Source organism: Colletotrichum higginsianum, chromosome 1, assembly GCF_001672515.1.
Source record: "Colletotrichum higginsianum IMI 349063 chromosome 1, whole genome shotgun sequence".
NCBI lineage: Eukaryota > Fungi > Ascomycota > Sordariomycetes > Glomerellales > Glomerellaceae > Colletotrichum > Colletotrichum higginsianum.
The window spans coordinates 1,821,153-1,839,568 of record NC_030954.1 but is presented as its reverse complement, the minus strand read 5'-3'; the positions used below and the strand labels follow the sequence as shown (position 1 = coordinate 1,839,568).

General features: G+C 55.5%; 6 protein-coding genes across 6 annotated transcripts; 4 read left to right on the top strand and 2 right to left on the bottom strand.

Moving 5' to 3' along the window:
- Nucleotides 1-298: 298 nt before the first annotated feature.
- On the bottom strand, nucleotides 299-2,806 carry CH63R_00566 (Molybdenum cofactor sulfurase; the record flags this gene model as incomplete). Its single annotated transcript, XM_018295541.1, has 2 exons — nucleotides 299-2,676; nucleotides 2,731-2,806. 2 exons carry the CDS (start codon nucleotides 2,804-2,806, stop codon nucleotides 299-301), a joined length of 2,454 nt encoding a protein of 817 aa, XP_018163903.1.
- A 780-nt stretch (nucleotides 2,807-3,586) lies between these two features.
- On the top strand, nucleotides 3,587-5,467 carry CH63R_00565 (cell division control protein; the record flags this gene model as incomplete). The annotated part of the gene is made up of 2 exons (XM_018295540.1): nucleotides 3,587-3,605; nucleotides 3,696-5,467. 2 exons carry the CDS (start codon nucleotides 3,587-3,589, stop codon nucleotides 5,465-5,467), a joined length of 1,791 nt encoding a protein of 596 aa, XP_018163902.1.
- Nucleotides 5,468-8,336: 2,869 nt separating this feature from the next.
- CH63R_00564 (Arrestin) lies at nucleotides 8,337-10,713 on the top strand (the record flags this gene model as incomplete). The annotated part of the gene is made up of 2 exons (XM_018295539.1): nucleotides 8,337-8,789; nucleotides 8,851-10,713. 2 exons carry the CDS (start codon nucleotides 8,337-8,339, stop codon nucleotides 10,711-10,713), a joined length of 2,316 nt encoding a protein of 771 aa, XP_018163901.1.
- Nucleotides 10,714-13,765: 3,052 nt separating this feature from the next.
- Nucleotides 13,766-14,282, top strand: CH63R_00563 (uncharacterized protein; the record flags this gene model as incomplete). The annotated part of the gene is made up of 3 exons (XM_018295538.1): nucleotides 13,766-13,855; nucleotides 13,977-14,191; nucleotides 14,255-14,282. 3 exons carry the CDS (start codon nucleotides 13,766-13,768, stop codon nucleotides 14,280-14,282), a joined length of 333 nt encoding a protein of 110 aa, XP_018163900.1.
- Nucleotides 14,283-14,362: 80 nt separating this feature from the next.
- On the top strand, nucleotides 14,363-14,832 carry CH63R_00562 (uncharacterized protein; the record flags this gene model as incomplete). The annotated part of the gene is made up of 2 exons (XM_018295537.1): nucleotides 14,363-14,387; nucleotides 14,465-14,832. 2 exons carry the CDS (start codon nucleotides 14,363-14,365, stop codon nucleotides 14,830-14,832), a joined length of 393 nt encoding a protein of 130 aa, XP_018163899.1.
- Nucleotides 14,833-15,196: 364 nt separating this feature from the next.
- Nucleotides 15,197-17,712, bottom strand: CH63R_00561 (SH3 domain-containing protein; the record flags this gene model as incomplete). The annotated part of the gene is made up of 3 exons (XM_018295536.1): nucleotides 15,197-15,321; nucleotides 15,377-17,449; nucleotides 17,517-17,712. The coding sequence occupies 3 exons, from the start codon at nucleotides 17,710-17,712 to the stop codon at nucleotides 15,197-15,199; spliced, it is 2,394 nt and encodes a 797-aa protein (XP_018163898.1).
- Between the last annotated feature and the right edge of the window lie 704 nt (nucleotides 17,713-18,416).

Below are 18,416 nucleotides of genomic sequence, written 5' to 3'. Positions count from 1 at the left end.
TTGGACCACGTTAGGACTCACCAGAACCCTGAGAATCATGAGAATATCCTTTCCGACTGGAATGGGGAAATGAGTGACTGCCATGTTATCATCACGATGACTACGTTCGGGACTTGAAATCATTTGCGACATAAACTGTGTTGAGAAACAAGTAGCAGCGGAAGCATTCTCACACTCATCGAAATACTGTGTCGCCATCGACTGAATGTGCAATTATTTGACATGTTCCGGCTGCTGTCATTATGAGCCATGGGCCTCTGTCATTACGATCGGAACCACTGCCTACAGGTCAATTCGATCATGCTCTAGCACCAACATTGACCGCGTCTCCAACTCGTATGGTTGGAAATTGTTTCCCTTTCGTTGCAGAAGTAGGATTTGGTTCGTGGCCCATGTGCGTGCCGAAGTATACCTTGCCGTCAAACATTCGAACTTTGGCCAACGTGACGAACGGCTCCGGGTGCCTTTCGCCAGTCTCTTGATCGACACAGACCATTTGACACCTGCGACAGGCTCCCATCATGTTGAACTTCTCACCGCCCACTGTAAGGCTAGCCCAACCGTCCTCCGCCCATGCTACTTGTTCGGACCCATGAATCGTTCCGATCACCAAGTTGGCCCGGAATGACTCTGATGGAACGGCTCTTCCGCCATTCGCTTCGATCTCGCGGTTTAGGGCGTGTAGACTAGCCGTGTTGATCACAAGTATTGGGCTTTCGTTAGAGAGTAATATTTTCGCTGTAGAGTGCTCCGAATCTGACTCTGGAGGAGATGGCAGTTCCGGGAAAGCCCCCGGACATGTCCTTGGCGTCGAAATCTTGACTTGCTCGTGCTTCTGCACCTTGGCTTTCGAGTGACGCATGGCGAGTCCTTGACCACCGGCTGGGAACCGAGACAATACGCACGGCACATTGAGAATGTCGCTAAAGAAGTTATTGACAGAAGAAGAGTTGTAGGTATACGTTGTGACATTGTCTCCACATACACGAGAAAGTCTCGTTCGAACTGAGCTTGGCGAGTCGAGTTGACTCGGATCTGCGGAAAGGGGCACAGAGATCTCTTCGGGTAGGTGCACTGGTTTTTCACCACGGTAGGTGACACGTAATATACCGCGGTCGAAATCGAGGATGGGCCGAAACAAAGCCATCTTTGGGTACCGTTTCTGGCTGAGCGCCTGCCCCGATCCCTGATGCACCAGACACCATTCTCTGTCCCAGACCAAACCCTCGGGCCTGACTTCCCAGACCGTACCAGAAGGTACGGAGTAGCCGCCGCAGCTTTTGATGGGATACACAACAATGCTCTGGATACGAAGCCCTGCGAATGAAGGCTTCGCAACGTGGTACATGGTGGCGGGTACGGTTTCTTCCAGATAAAACTCTTTGACGAAGTTGATGAGAAAATCAACATCCGATAACGTGCTCATTGCGCCTAGACTTGCTCGTATCACACCAGTTGGCTTCCCGGCAATGATGTCTTGGTCCGTCCCGCAGCGGAAACCAGACGAGAAGTTATTTTTCATCTCCCAGGGGCTCAATCCGAGTGCCGCCGCAACACCCCCTGGGCTGCACACACCACCAGTCCGAATGTGTAAGTTCTTCAGGGTTGCGAGTTTCTCAAACTCATGCAAGCTGACCCAGACACCGGCAGAGTTGCGAATGTTGAATGAAATGAGCGGCCCACGGGCAGGACAATCATCGCCGTTGCTTGGCTGCGAGTAGATGACGCAGACCAATAGTCCATTGCCGTGCTTTAGGGCAGCTAACCCATCGTACAGGCGAGTTGCTAGGAAGGTCGTGTGCAATGACACGCAAGCCATGTTTCCAAACAGCTCTGTATGGGCATCCAACGCTGCATCCAGTGCGAGAATGTTGTGAAATGGCAAAGTGCCATCCTCCAAACGCTCATGCAAGAATGTCGTTTTCAGCGAATGCCAATTTTCCTTTCCACAGACCACCATATCGACAGTCCCGCCACCGAAATAGTGCCTGTGGTTAAACACCGACTCGGCCTGTCTCCTCACGATCAAAGCGCCCAAGTCTGGAAAGCCGAATATCTTGTAGAGGCTGAGAACTGTGAAATCGGGGGCCGTTTCCGAGTTGCTGAGATCTAGAGGAGTCGTCGCGACTAGTGAAGCTGCGTCCAAGAGCGTGAATGTACTCGAGTGATTTGCAGTAGGCGATTTTCGTAAAAGAAAGGGCCACGTCAAGGGATAGCGCCGACCGTCCATGTGAGACTGAGCCGCATATGCAAAAAGCGTGTGCGATCCTGGCTGTTCGAAGTCGAAGTGGTGTGTTCCAGAAATCCAATTCTCCACATCATTGCTTGAAACACACGCGCTCCCGCGCGCCTCTTCACGAACCCCAATGATGCTCGTGTGGCATGCTTGATGGTACGCATATGAAAAGCCCTCAGGCAGAGCCCTAAAAGCTTCTGATACAAGCTTGATCCCGGCGGTAGCATTCGCTACGAAAACTAGGTCGAACTTATCGGGGTCGGCGTTGAAGAAGCTCAGGAGTCTGAGACGAACGTTCTCGATGCGCGATGTGGAGAGCTGGGAGGACGACGAGGCAGAGTGTGGATTTCCTAGTAGATTCGACATCATGTCTGCAGAGAACCTCTCGATGAGAGACTTGGAATACAACGTCGACCCGGCATGATCAAGATAGATTGAGTCTGATACCAAGATTAATATGCCAGGCTACCATGATTGCAGGGAGGCGATTATACCTTTGAGCATGGGATACTCTCTCTCTCTAAACTCCTCCACCCGGGAGTTGTAACGTCTTGTCCCCGTGTCAACCATCTTGGCAGGCAGCGAAACCGGAAATAAGTCCAAATTTAACTCAGGGACAGTACGGTGGCTAGATATGTTTGTTAGAAGCAAGTTGAGAGGGACGGAAGGTTGAACAGGAACGCCGGTTGCCTTGCGAATTCTATGTGTACCAACGCCCTGAATTAGGGTGAGACGAGAAGCCTGAACAAGCCCCTATCCATACGGTGGACGAAAAAGACGAGGGATTCTGGTATGGTGTGTCATAACGAAGGGGACTCTGAGCATTCAGGCAAGGCAGCAAAGGGAGAGGTGTTGCAGCATCATGGAGGGCGGCTTCGTCCGGCTTTCATGCTGAAATCGCCGGGCACCTCCGGTCGGTGGGGTTATTGTCGATTGCCACATCGTTCGTGGGGAAACAAGGGGGATTTACAGTGTGAAGAAAATGATAGATATTGGCACTGTATCCTGGACCGTGCCTCGCTGCATTGGGTGAACGACCTAAGGAAAGCACGGAGGGAACGACGCATGCACGGACCATGCGTAACGCTTAAACGGACTAGGTCGTGTTTAATTGAAATCGCGAGAAAGCGCGCTGCGCGACCCTGGTATCGCGTCGTTCCCCGGCCATCGTGCTGGCGCGCGCCTACCACTTAATTAAGAGTCTGCAGTTCCACAGGCAACCACAAGCTCCCACACTCAACTTCTCCTACCGCACGACTCTTCATATCGTGAAAGCAGTTTCCCAAGGCGATAATTCTCGAGAACTGTCGAGTACGGTTATCTATTTCGTCCACCCAATCATCAGCAACAATGTCTCGTACCTTACTCGGTAAGCGGACGAGGCCTGTCCAGCATCAAGGTAGGTTTCAGTCACATCTTCGCAACTCCTGTTGAAGCCTCCTTCTCACAACTTGTCTAGACGAATCCCAGCTTCCCGCCAAGCGCACCAGGCGACAAACCCGAGCCGCCCTGGACAACGATGAGAACGCAGATCCCGACGCAACAGCCACGCTCGAGCTCGGCTGCCAGCTTAACAATGAAGACGCATACGCCGAACCGACCTCGAAAAGAACTAAGCATTCCCGCTCACATAGCTTCTTAAAGGCAACCCCAATCACGCCTCAAACCCCACGACACCGAGACGTCTTTGCCGACTCACCCTCTACGCCGCGGCAGGTTGTCAAGTCCGCCGGAAGACTCTTCCAGAGGTTGACGCCCCAGTCTCCTCTCACGCCTGGTTCTCTTCAGACCGTCTACCACTCTGCCCGACAGCTTTTTGCCCGGGGTGCTGACCCAGGCCAACTTGTGGGACGCGAGAAGGAGCGAGAGCAATTGACTCGATTCGTCCAGCGATGCTCTTCGTTAACCCCGAGTGGGTGTCTCTACGTCAGCGGCCCTCCTGGGACGGGGAAAAGTGCAATGGTCAAGGAGATTACAGAGCAGTTGATAGAATCGACCACTGTTCGACAAGCGTACGTCAACTGCATGAGTATCAAGTCTTCCAAGGACCTGTACAGCACCCTGCTAGAGCTCTTGGGTTACAACGGCGATCTTTCGGAAGCCCTGGCCATGGAAGAGCTGCAGAACATTTTTGTCACAAAGAAGAAAGACTCGCCTGTATACCTGCTTGTTTTGGACGAAATCGACCACATCCTGACCATGGGCTTGGAGAGCTTATATCGGTTGTTCGAGTGGTCTTTGCAGCAACCGTCACGATTGGCCTTGATCGGCATTGCGAACGCACTCGACCTCACCGACCGATTTTTGCCCCGACTCAAATCCAAGAACCTCAAGCCGGAGCTTCTCCCATTTCATCCGTACTCGGCCGCCCAAATTAAGAGCATCATCACTACGCGTCTGATGACTCTGATGCCGGTCGACAGCGAGGAGAAAACACTCCCCTTTTTCCACCCCGCGGCCATTGAACTCTGCTCGCGAAAGGTGTCGAGTCAGACGGGGGACTTGAGAAAAGCCTTCGAGATCTGCCGACGCGCGCTAGACGTGGTCGAGTCAGAGACCCGGCGGCAACACGAAAACGAGGCAAGGGAGAAGGTTCTGCAGATGACACCGTCCCGGAAGCCTCTTGGTGAAAAGGCCAACATGGCCGGCTCTAGTGGGTCCTCCCGAAGCGTTTCTCACGTCGCAGCGGCGTCTCTCAAGACGTTGACGGCCGAGAGTGCCCCGCGAGTTCTCCTGAAGCACCTGAACCAAGTCACACAAGCAGCATTCAGCAATGGAACCAACCAGCGACTGAAAGCCCTCAATCTGCAGCAAAAGGCAGCACTTTGCTCATTGGTTGCCCTTGAGAAGCGCAACCGAGCGGCAAAGATGGCCACTGGCCTGAGTGCACCCACCAAGTCGCAGACAATGGCACCTACAGTAAAAACTTTGTACGAGACGTATTCTGTCCTTTGCACACGAGACTCGGTTCTGCACCCGCTGTCAAGCTCAGAGTTTCGAGAGGTCATCGGAAGTCTGGAGACTCTAGGTCTCATCAACCCTGTCGATGGGAAGACTGGCAGTCTCGTGATGACACAGACACCGAGCAAGAGAGGACGAAAGCCTGCGCTCCCCACAGGGGAAGACAAGCGAGTGGCCAGCTGTGTTGGCGAGAAGGAAATGGAGAACATTGCCGAGGGCGTCGGAGCTGGCATTTTGTCGAGCATCCTCAGCGGCGAGGCGTTGGATTGATTTATTAGACTAGAGCATGAACAGCACCAGGAGTTCTTGGGGGTGCATTTGGCATTTTGCATGGCATCGGAGTCCGGAAAAGCATGGCACGTGGTGATCTGTTGCGGATCGGTGGCCACGATCGGTAAGGAATTGTATTGTGAGACCTGTCTGAATATTGACGGATAGGTCGGTCATTGGAAGCACCGGGGACTTAGTTGGAGACGGAGGGGAGGGAGCCGACATGGGAGGTGCCCGAACAAAGGGCATCGATGCGGCGTGAGGAAACTATTAGAGACGAGACGGTAATAGCATGATACCAGACGATTAAAACAGAATAATGCTTGTTGGGGCAGGTAGATGTGACGAGATACAAATGTCCGGCGCGTGAACTGAGTACGATTATGAGGCGAAACGGGGATGAGGTGCTGGGGACTCGGATGGATAAAAGGAGGGACGGGCATGCGTGTGTGTGACCGGAGGAATACTTAGGACATCGCTGTCCCTCGGCCGGAGAATAAGGTGTTTCTATCCCTCTGCCAAGAAAGTCTTTATGTTGCAACCCAGACTGGGATGAGATCTGTTACCGCCAACGGTGTAACACTTTGTGGCTCTCACTCACACGACACCGCCGCCTCACCTGGCCTTTTGGTCTTGGCTTGCGTGTTTGGCCGACGACAGGGTTACGAAGGATGATTACCCGGGGTTCATGTTGCCCAAACCACCTTGCGATCTCGACTGTCGAAAACCGAGCTGAGATTCGGCCACGTTTCTGTCGCCTCATCAGTCTCTCACAAGTCTCTCACAAGCCTTCGTTGCATTGGTGGATCAGGCAGACAGGGGCAGAGACAGACACTCAACAGTGTATCTGTATGCTGTGGTTTTTAACGAGGGCAGAGGGGGAGGATGGAGGAAACGATAAGTAAAGAACTTTTCCACACCTGGTCCCGTTGTGGAATCGGCGTTCCCAGACCTGTCGGACTGGACTTGAGGTGGCCGGAACGCACCATTTTCGGGCCACTAGCTGCACTACCTCCACACTGTCGGGAGACTGTACAAGTGATTGGCCCACCATCTGCGAGGTTGTGGTCAGGGAAACTTCTCCAGTGTGTGTAGAAGTTGGGCCTCGTCGGTTGTCAGCATCTCAAATACAGCCCCGGCAGCCGCGAGTCGGATGGGTGGTGGCCGCGCAAACAGGCAAACATGCGCACTTCTGCGGAGGGGAGCACCAACAGGACAGGACGCACACCTACCTCGCACACCCACCTCGGACACCCTCAGACAGGGTTCGGATAAGATACCCAAGCAAGGAAGCTCAGATGGTAAGGCTCTGTTGAGTCACACGGGCGTCATGGGCGGTATATGTGATGATGTGAGTTGCATGTCTTCTTGTGTTGTTCCTGTTGAGGCAACACCAGAAAGGAAGGCCCTTGGCCAGTTTCGGCCAGGCACAGGAGAGAGCTAGATTTGCCAAGGTTCCTAAGTGAGGATCTCATGTTCCAAATCCTTAGTCAGGCAAGCTGCGGGCAGCCAGCAAGGAGAGGAAGTTCTCTCTCTCGCTCTCTTTTGGTAGGATAGCAAAGCACGTACCGGGTATGTATCTCGTACCTCCGTACCTACCTGCCTACATATGCCTTCTGCACACTAACTACGGATACACGTGCAAAACCGCCCTGACTCTTGCCCGCTCCGTCTTGCTGCTCCTAGCCCCCCTGGTTGCTACTCGTCCAGAAATGGAGATCGATCCAGTCCACAACTCACACTTTGACCCAGTCCACAGCCCAATCGAACCCGGTTTCCTTCCCGCTGCCGCCCAAACCAACCCCCCCTCAGTCCTTGCCGTCCTTCCGCACTCAAGAATGGGGCATTTGCTCGATGTTGGACTTGGTTACCAGGTAACTTGGGTCGATCCCCCTCCGTCTACCCACTGTCATCTGTCCGTACCTATTTACTTGCGCTACCTAGGTACATACGGACAGACGGCATTGTCACTGACACGAACACAGGCCGCTTTCTTAGACACCGAGTCCGTCCGCCCACTTCTAATACTCCCTTTCTCCGCCCCTTCTTCCACTCGGACGACCTTCGTTAGTACTCCCGCCTAGGACGGCCTCTCCCACTTCCCAGCCAGGAAGTCCAGTTTCGTTTGGGAAACCAAAGTCCGCAGCCGCGCAATATACTCCCGGCGCAGCCAACGTGCACAGTAATACACACTACGTGGCCCCGACCCCATCGGGCCATCGCCCCAACTTCTCGTGCCTCAGGCTGTTTTCCTCCTAAACACCCCGGCACCCACGGGCAATCTGAGACTGTGAACCCTCGAGATTTCCAGAAAAAGCGAAGCTTTCTTGGCAAGGCTCCCTCTTCGCTCTTGGCATATGCAACCAAGAAACCCGCTGCCAGCATCTCTCCGATCCCAGCCTGGCATTCCATCATCAAATCAATTCCCCTCCCAGTCCTACCGAAAGCACAGCACGCACAGGTCCCTTGACTGTCCTGACGCACTGAGACCTCGTGGAGTCGGTCTCCAGCCGCCCGAGCAGCCGTTTCTACTACCACCTAGACGAACAAGACACCTTGAGCCGCGTCTTGCTGCCTACGTGACGGCGTTTCCTCCCCGCTGAAAGCTGCAAGCCACCAGTCAGGCCTTGCTTTGCGAATCCCCTCGTTGCATGTCGGCATCGCGGGCGCCATCTTCGCCTTTCTCGTCGTCGTCGCCCCTGCTGCGCCCCCTTCGCCCCATTACTCGCCATCGCCCGCCGCACCAACATCTGCTCCACGTCCACCGTTGCCGACAACATCACCCTCAATCATCACCGACCCGACCCCGAACCCGATTCCGATTGATCCACGACACAGCCAAAGGCCCGGCCCGCAAGTCGTTGCATACATGGGCGCATACTCGCACTCCAACGGCTCCGTCGAAGAAACAACCTCGTCCACTCGTTCGTTTTTCTCTCGCCTAGCCCTGCCCGGCCGATCGCGTTCGCGTAACCTAGCCGACTTCCACGTCCGCCCCGACGACCCCCACCGCCAGTACTCGGCCGGCGACCACGTCCATGGCGCCGTAGTCCTGACTGTAGTCAAGCCTGTCCGCATCACTCACCTCACGGTCGCCCTGCATGGCTACGTTCGCGTGCACAAGGGGCCAGCCGTCAGCGAGCCCCCCGTCGCGAAGCCTGCCCTGTCCGGTCGGACGTCGGCACAGTATCACGGCAATGGCTACGCCTCACTCTTTCAGGATGAGCAGGTGCTCAGCGGTGAGGGGAGGTTGGAGGCCGGGAAATATGAATTCAACTTCGATTTAGTCTTCCCTGAAAAGGGCCTGCCTAGTAGTATTGATGTATGACCCGTCCCCTCGGTTGACGCAAGGAAATGCAGTGCTGACGCATCGCCACTCTCAGTTTGAACGAGGCACGATTTCCTACATGATCACAGCGACTCTAACGCGCCCGACCTCGATATCGCCCACGTCATCTTGCGATCGGAAGATTCAGCTGGTTGAGAAAATAGATATTGGATCCCTGGCGCCTCCCCGTCCCCGGACCATCTATCTCGAGCCGATATCCAAGAAGTCAAGGCGTAGAAGGACCACCGGTGCTGACAAGGCGTCCCTCGCCTTGGATGCAACCGAGAATGGCTCCGACGCGGAACACCATGATGCTGAGCGTGCCATCGACTCACCAGCACCGACAGAGGAATCTCCGCACGATCCGCTAGATCATCCACGGAGCCCAACACATACAGATATCCAGAGCGAAGTCAGCGGCGACAGCACTGTCAGCTCGAGCACAGGCATTAGTCTAGCCCGGGCGGAGCCTCAATTCGCCAGCAGCTCATTGTCGAACTCCAAAATGCAAGCCGTCGACGAGAAAACAATCACGGCTACGATCGAGATGCTCAAGGGTGGCGCGTTGCCGGGCGATACGGTATCAGTAAAGGTTTCGGTCCAGCATATCAAGCGGATCAAGAGCATGCATGGTGTCATCGTCACGATGTATCGGCAAGGCAGGGTCGATACAGCGCCGCCCGCTTCCATGTTCGCCGACATCATGTCCAAGGAAGAGGCCCGCAAGCTTGCGAAGGAAGATTACTATCCACGGTCGCGAACAGGCTTAGGCGGTCTTTCGTTAACCTCCACGTCGTCGCTCAGCGTTTTCCGAAAAGATCTGTCCCAGTCTGTCGCTCCTCTGATTATCGATCCGGCAACAATGGAAACAACGGTGACGGCATCGTTCAAGGTACCAGAAGACGTCTTTCCGACTATCAAAGGCGTGCCCGGTGACATGGTGAGCTTCAAATACCAAGTGGAGGTCCTGGTCGATTTGGGCGGCAGGCTTGCTAGCCAGCTCCAAGGGGGTGGCCAGTCGAGAGTGGCACAGTACGCGCCTGGTTCTGGCGCAACCGATGGCAACAACGCGGCCCTTACCTCATGGGGAGGCAACGTGATAGACACGGATCGCCTACGACGTGAAAAAGGAGTGATATCGGTCGTTTTCGAGGTGATTCTGGGCACAACAGACAGCACGAGGCTGCGCGGGCGGAGTAACACGTTGCGTACATTGCAGATGCGCGAAAGGTCCCTTAGCAGAGATGAGGTTTCTAGCCACTGGCCCGTCGACGACATCCACGGAGATGACGGTGAGAGCTACTGGCCACAACCCACCCCTCAAATGCCGGGGCCGCTTGGTCGACAACCCACGATCATGATACAGCCTACGAGTCCGCCAGATGAGGTGCAAGCCCCGGCCTACGTGCCTCCTCCGCAAGTCCCAGATGAGGGTGGTTTGACGGAGAAAGAACGAGCACGGAGGCAAGAAGAGAGACTTTTACCGAGCCGGCCGCCTCAAAGGGGAGAGGCTGGCCCGTCAGGGGCATCGGAGCCGGAGCCCAACATCTACGATGCTGAGGATGAGCCTCCATGCGAATCACAGGCGCACCAAGGAAGCAACGGGGTTGAGGATCAACCGTCGGCGCCGACGCTTGATGATATTTCGACATCGCGCGAGGCACGAACAGAAGACAAACAGGAACTTGAGCGGCAACGGTTGCTGAACGAAGCCAGCGCGCCGCCCGAGTTTCCAGATGACTACGATGCCGGACCCAGCTCATCGGCACCGCCAGCGGACGTTGCTGAACCGTCGGCGCCGGTCTTGGCAGACGAGAACGACTACGGCCAGCAGTATAGCTACCGTACAGAAGCAGGCGCTGGGCAACCCAGCCACCACGCAGCAGGCTCAGAGCCACTGCCGAGGTACGAGCGATGACCCATATGGGCGCATGGATGAGGACGAGGACGAGGACGAGGGTATGTGGAACAAATGGTTGAATAGTGTATAATAGGTTATGTGTGTCTGTTTGTCGAGCATTTGCAAGTGCGCCATCTACAAAGTACTATATAGACATGAATGTGAGAAACGATCTGAGAGCGAATTACAGTACACAAATGTACCTTCTTTTTTCTCTTTCTTTTTTAGAGTGGAAGGAACAAGTTATAGTCCATCTTCCAGTGCACATCTCTCTCTACATTGTTGCACCGCAAGGAGGACAGACGAAAGTATAGCAGCATCGTCAAGTCGGCCGCACATGCAGTCGGCAGCTATCTCTCTTGGCACGACACTCTTCCGCGTGTCTGGCATGTAGACGCTGCTGGGCCGATCCAGAACGCATGCGCACACACACACACACACACACACACACACCAGCTCGCTACGAACCATACCAAGCTTTGCACCTGCGAAAGAAATGAAGATGGAAGGCAGCATGCGAGAATACACGGCAAGTGGCGGGTCATGTGCGGGCGGGTTGATGGGTGGAAGGGCCACATCTGTACTCTGTAGGTACATAGCTAACTACTTTTAGTGTTGCCTAGGCAAGTAGAGCAGGCTTACGGCGAGTGCTCCACTTCTATTGTTCCAACTCCCAGATAGAGAGAAATGCTTGTCGAAGGCTTGACTTGACGATCAAACAGTCCGTCCCCTGGGTTGGGACACTCCCCCGTTTTTTCCCGCATGTCATTCCGGGTCACTATTACACTACATAAATACCAAGAGGTCGCGCTAGTGGGCTCCAGATTTTCCGGTTTCTTCTCCTTCTTCTTCTTAAGAGACGGATACAGTATGAGAAGATACATTTCCGAATGCCACCCGCTGGAACGGCCGAATCGGCCCCGACGGCAGCGCGCAACCAAGACCGATCATGCCCAACGAACGGTGTGTCTAGCGTCGTTACAGTTGCAGTATCAGGTCAGCCGATCGTGGGAAAACAAGTATCTATTAGTCACTGAAGTCGGACGTGCGGTGCCGGCAGAGACCCTAAACAGGCCAGAGAAGCCAAGGAAGCATGGTTGGCTGACGCCGCCGGCCTTGTAATCGTGTGGAAGCTTGACGTGGGCGGGAACTGGGGGGTTGAGCCCATCCCGTCGAGACAGCCGTCGCCGCAAAGCTTGGCAGTGCTTGGACCCCGAGTTTTGATTTCCTCTTTCTCCTTTTTATCTGGGAAGCCCTGGGCGATCGGCCCTGCATCTTGTGCGGCTGGTCGTTGCTTGCATGGTCTTGAGAGAGTGGTACACTAAAACGCTCCCTTCATATTCCAACCGCTTGTACCTAGGAGTTCTACCGGTTAATCCGTCGCGGGCGTTCGGCATCTTTCCCAGGATCTGTGGCTGAGGCTCGTCGTGTGTTCGGCACAGGCACATATCAAGGCTTAGCCATTTCTTTTTGGTTGGTCCTGGTGGCAGGTGCTACTGGGGAGGTGTGGAAACGGAACGCGCAGCAGCGTCTCTCCTCGCAACCATGTTCACGGCCAAGGTGGATCGTGGCATGTTCATGGGACTTTATGCGGGTATCTTTCGACGGGGTCTGTCTCGGTGTTCAACTGCGCGAGGTTGTGGGCTTGGGATTGATCAAACAGTTGCATTTAACAAGAAGAAGAAGAAGAAGAAGAGAAAAGCCAATACATACATCTCACCGTAGTGCAGGTGTGGTAAATTCCCCGCAGATTACGGAGCGCCTGACTTCTTGTCGACGGGTTGGATGGCGAGGACATGGGCACAAAAACCCAATCAGGTCCGCCCTTATGGTGAGACCGCGCTCTAATCGCAGCGAGAGCGTCCTGACCACCTGACCAAACTTTCCTACATACCTAGGTACTGTAAGGTAGGTATGTACCTTAATCAGCGGGATGCCTCGTCCGTGTTAGCAGACGATGCCATAATTCCAAACATCGTCGGGAATCTGTCTTCATGGCGTTCAATGCAGCCGCTTGTCTATTTTGGGGGTGGGCGGGCATCGTCTTCGGGAGGCAGCAAGCAGTGGCAAGATCGGGCCAAAGCCCATTTTGGGCCAGCGTTAGGATGTGCATGCGAATAGATGGAATAGACACGGCGCCATCGCCTTCGTCTCAGCAACCTGTCTGCGGTGCGCAGGATCGAGGCGAGAGGTCATGATGGTCGGGGCCTAAACAGGCGGCGAAGGGACGCGGCATCATACCACGCCACTGGGGCCACGACGACGGACTAATTGGGCCACGAGTCCCTAGATCGTGGCTGGCGCTGCTGCGCTCGCCGCTCGCTACGGTTGATACAGCCTCCTCTATCCTTAGTAGTAGTATTCAGGTATGTAAGGAACTGTCAGCAACCCAACAGCTTCTCCACCCGGGTGCCAGGATTTCTCGAGGTGTGCGTTCCTCCGAGTCAGGCACGGAGAGTCCGCGGCCTGTTCTGGGTGGTTCGCGACTTTCTCGATCCATCGTTAGAGTCATCAATACTATAGCGACCTATGGCGGTCCCTGCTGGGCACGCCGATAGGCCCTCGCTCCACAGTACTTAGTCGATTCGCTCATTCGGCGCCCGTGCTAATTACGACGGCACTTTGGTGGGCAAAGACGGAGAGGGAGAGAGAAAAGCTTGTACTTCGGCCCCGCAGCAGCGCCATCGCTCTCTCCGAATGGGTGCTGAGCGTCTGCTTTTGAAAAGTAGTGGTGCTTCTTGCGCAGCGGTGCTGGGTAAGGGTACTGTACCAAAGCATCCGTACCTCCTCCACTGGGCTGGGCTGGGTTGCCAGCAGCTTCGCCCAGCCTGTCGATTGCTGCAGCCGCAGGGATCCTTTCCGCAAGACTGACCACTTGGGGGCGCCTTTTTATCGACACACGTCTCCCACCCCAAAAAAGTCCCAGCATTTCTTTTCATTTCGCACACTCACACCCTTCACATCTTTTCACATAGTATACTCCAACGTCATTCAAATTTGTCGTTTTTCTCTCTCTGTGAATAGTCTCATTGTCCCGTGCTTGCCAACCCTAAATACCATATAGATCGAAATGGCCAGCCAAGACTACTACAACCAGGGTGGCAACTACAACCAGAACTACGGCCCTCCCCAAGGAGGATACCCTCAGCAGCCTCAGCCTGTAAGCCGGCCACTCCTTCCTCCCGCCACCCCTCCCTTCACAGCCGCTTCCGCGATACGGTCGCGCGCCCGGGATCCCATATCTGTACAACAGGAATACTGATGGCTAATACGCTCACCAGTCCTACGGCCCTCCTCAAGGAGGTTACCCGCAACAGCATGGCGGCGGCGGCTACTATCCCCAAGGTGGCCAGCCCCCGATGCAGTATCAGCAGCAACCTCCCATGCAGGCACCTAAGCAGAAGAAGCAGGGCGGCGGCAACTGCCTGACGGCTTGCCTCGCCGCTCTGTGCTGTTGTTGCGTCATTGACGAGACATGCGAATGCTGCGCCGAATGGTGAGTCTTTCACTGCCTGTTCATGACCATCGCTCTTGTCGGGGTGGCTAACGTTCCCCTCAGTTGCGAATGCTGCTTCGAAATCTGCTAAGTTGCACACACTGTCTCCGAGAGAGAGAGAGAGAGAGAGAGTGTGTGTGTGTGTGTGTGTGAGATATCGACATTTCCGACATGCTTACGATGTCAAAGTTGAAAGGTCTGTGGCCCCCTCCCCCTGAGTGTGGGGGTTTGAGGATTGCGAAACTCCAAACTGTAATTCTTGGGGGAGAAGAGCCGTCGAGCTTATACCCGAAGAGGCGGTGGCGGCGACGACGACGATCGCGACGATGAGGGGAAGAAGGAAATTAGCGGCCTTGCCGCCTTGGCCTGTCTTCGTCTCCCGGCTACTCAGCGCAATGACTCTGAGGCGACGAAGGACTTGGGATGGAAGGAGGAACCGAGGTATGGATTCGGGACGGATGGACGGACGAGACAAGGTCCACGATGGGTTCAGCGACGTTGTTGCTCACTTTATTCCCTGGCGTTTACGGCACTGTGTCTATTATTCCTTCTTGGTGTTGGCTGGGCGTACTCCCTTACCCGTTCGCAGTAATGGGTCCTATAGTAGTATTTCACCTCCAGATGTGAAAATGAACACATGATTTGGTTGAATTTGGCCTGTCCTAGATCTAACTATAGCTTGAAGGCCAAGTGATTATCGGCACAGATTTGGCTCCGGTGCATGTATACCACTAGCCTCAGCCGGCCCGAGCCGACAGGTTGAATATCAACATAATATTCGCATTCTCGTGATCAATCTGCTCGGGACCACTACGAAAAGCACGTTTCAAAGTCACCAGGTTCAGAAGAGGTAGATGATCAACAACGGTTCAATAATTTTGATTCATATCGAAGGCGTTGAACCCTCCGAGTCAACCCTTGGGAATACTCGTAGAGGCTCGGGACACTTTTTATCGCTGGCCGTCACGAAGACTTTTTCTAAAATTGCGTTCCGTCAACTCACATTTAGTTGTCCAACTGGACATAGTTGGCAGGGAAAAGACCCTGCTTTCCACCGTAGGAGCCGAACCACCAATCCTCATCGGGGAACTCGAGATCCGTGATCGTTGCGTTCTCGGGGAATGAAAGTTCTGGATATGTGTGTTAGCACCGCGGCCTACAATGATGGGGAAGTACCTGTCTTACCGTTGTCCTCGGCTGCCTCGTAGTCGAACTGGGCAGTGGCGGTCCGACCGGCACCGGCCGGTGCCGGTGCCTGTGCCGGCTCCGCTTGGGCCGGGGCGGGAGGAGGAGCGCTCCGTGCCGCCGGCGCCGGTTCAGGCTCGTCATCGACCAGCTCGACGTAGTTACTAGGGAACAAGCCGCTCTCGCCCTGGGAGTTGGTGCCCATCCACCAGTCCTCGTCCACCATCTCAATGTTGGTAACGTACTCGCCTTCACGGAGCTCAAGTTCGTTTTCTTCGGCCTTCTCATAGTCGTACTGGATCAAAGCCCGCTTGCCACCGCTCGACGCTTGGCCAGCTGCCACTTGCTCCTGACCAAATTGTTGCTCTGCGACAGCTGCAGCAGCGCCGCGGCCAACATCGTTGGGCTCCTCCGGAAGGTCTTCTTCTCTCGGCAGCTCTTGCTCAATTTCTTGAGTAGGGATGGGACGAGGAGGCTCTCTCTCCGCAGGGCGCTCGATCTCGACCTCGTGTCCACGAGCAACGGGCTGTGCAACTCTGATGGGGGACTGAGGCTCTTGCTCCTCCTCCTCCTCTTCTTCTTCGGCAGCCTGTCTGGATGGCAGACCGGGCAGAGCAAATCCACCAGCAGGAGGAGGGCGGGAATCACTGGACGGGGGAGGCGGCGGCGACGGCTCGTCCTCCTCTTCCTGAGGCTGTTCACGGGAGAAAGCGGCAGCTCCGGCAGCAGCGCCAACACCAGCCCCGACACCAGCTCCAACAGCGATGGGGGCGGCATTTTTGAAGCGGTCGCGGAGAGCGCCAACGCCACCACCACCGGGCGAGGTAGGCGTCTCAGTATCTCTCTGCTGGGGGTCTTCGCCAGTGTTCTCCTGGCTGATCTGGCCACGGCCGTATTCGGCTGTCTTGACGGGACCCCAAGACCTACCAGCGTACCCACTCTTCCACTCTCCGCTCTTCTGTACGCCGATAGGGGAAGTAGCCGGAGGCGAGACGACGTTGGAAATGGACCCTCCTTGCTTGCCCTTCTTCTCGGCCCAGAGTTGAGCCGGTGTCTTGCCACCTTGGTCGGCAAAGGTACGGCTGGCTGCGCCAACAGGCGGGGGAGCCGGCACTGAAGGTGCACCAAAGCCGATGCCACCAGGCGCCGGCGCCTTGGTGCCGGTGAACGCAGCTGCGCCCCCAAACTTGTTGGCGACCTTGGGCTTGGGCAGCGATGTCAGGCGCTCAGATTGGGATTGGTTGAACGCGGCACTTCGTTCAGCCAGCGACTTAGGCCGCTCGTCATCTGCAGCCTCCTGTTGTTCCACGGGCTCCGACGGCTTCTGCGCCTTGGCGCGAATGGCGGCAATGTCGACCTTGCCGACAGGCTCATATGCGCCCTTGACAGGCGCTGGCCGGTCGTCGTTCTGGTTCTTCGCCGCGGCACGAATGGCAGCAATGTCTACCTTTCCAACGGGCTGGTACGCGCCTCTTACAACATCGGGCCGGTCTTGCGAGCTGTTACCGTTGGAGCTGGAAGGTTCTTGCCGTTGCTTTGTGAGCTCAGCCATATTGACCTTGGTAGGCTTGTACGCCGATTCGACCTTCTCCAGCTGTGACCGAGTCACCGGCGGAGCATCTGCTCCCCAGCCATCGTCGTCAGCGTTGACAGTCTTTTGGTTTCGCGCGGCCACAATGGGGTTGACATTTCCAACGGAGGAGGAGGTGGGAGTGAAGACGGGCTTAGAGGCCACCGGGGGTGGGGCGGCGGAAGGCGTGGAGCTGCCTGCTGAGTACTTGGCACCGGAGGCATCGGCAATCTTGCGCATGACGCTCTCGGGCTCGAGGTCGCTTTCCGAGCGAGCGGTAATCTGGACGTGGTAACCGTGAAGGATCTTGGAAACGGCCGCGGTGTGGGTAGTGAAGTAGCCCTTGGTTCTCTCGGGGACACCGCCTCCGCACCAGGCAATCAGGGCATTTTTAGGAAGGCCGGAGTTGGGATCCTTTACTTTGACAAAGGCGAACTGGATGCGGCCCTCGTTGAAGTCCTCGATCAGATCCGAAAGCTCGCCATCTGTGTGGGGGAGGACACCTGTCAGCGCATGCCTCGCCGAGCAACGTCGGGCGTGGGGAGCTCGGTGAAGAGCGGGGGAACCTACCACCAGTGCTCTGGACCTTGAGCACGCTCTCCTTCGCACCGCTATCTTGGAAAGCATTGGCCAGAGGAGCTTGGACGGAAAATAGAGCCCATTGAGCGTACGTCGGCGAGCTCGAGTTCGGAGGCTGGCCGTTGATGACGCTCTGGTAGCTGCTCTTGATCGAGGGTCCGTTGATGGACAGGTTGAGTGACGCCATCGCAAGTTTGGGCAATGAGCTTAACTGGCAGTGGTCGCAGAACGTTGGATCGTCGGGAAGTCAGAGTAATGGGGAGATGGGAAACAGAGATAGGGAAAATAGTGACGCAAAAGTGGTCAGGTCGTAAAGATCTCCGTCGGGGAGCCGCCTATGTCTTGCGGGCGAAGAAGCTGACGTAGCAAAACAACCGCCTCTATTGCAGAATGGTCGTGGACAGCCGAAAGTTGGAGAGGCGCAGCACAGGTGGAACTAGAACTTGGAGGTGAAGCACGGTCCCGCCAGCATCCAATACGCGGGAGGTCGGTTACGCAGTTCAGCGTTGTCCAGTGTCGGGCCAAGCGTCGAGGCGGGGCAGGGAAAGTGCTGTGGCAGCGCCAGCACCAGCCCGGTACCTAAGGTACGAGTACGGCCGACCCACGAGTACAGTGACGCACTGTGTTCCAGAGGTGCTTGCCGCTTTCGCTTTCCGCTTGGAGGGTCCCTTCACTAGGCACATAGGTGGGCTCTCTTGGGCACATTTTCGCCTAGTAGCATCATCTACATATGCAATCAAGCCTCATAAATCTTGCGCCAGATGACGCAACAGCTAGTCTCTTACGTTATGGACATATATCTATGTAGTTAAACCATCTCCTATCTGCGGAGATCGGTGTACCCGTCACAATCGCAACGAGTCCAAAAATCTCGCTCACGAATTGCCCCTC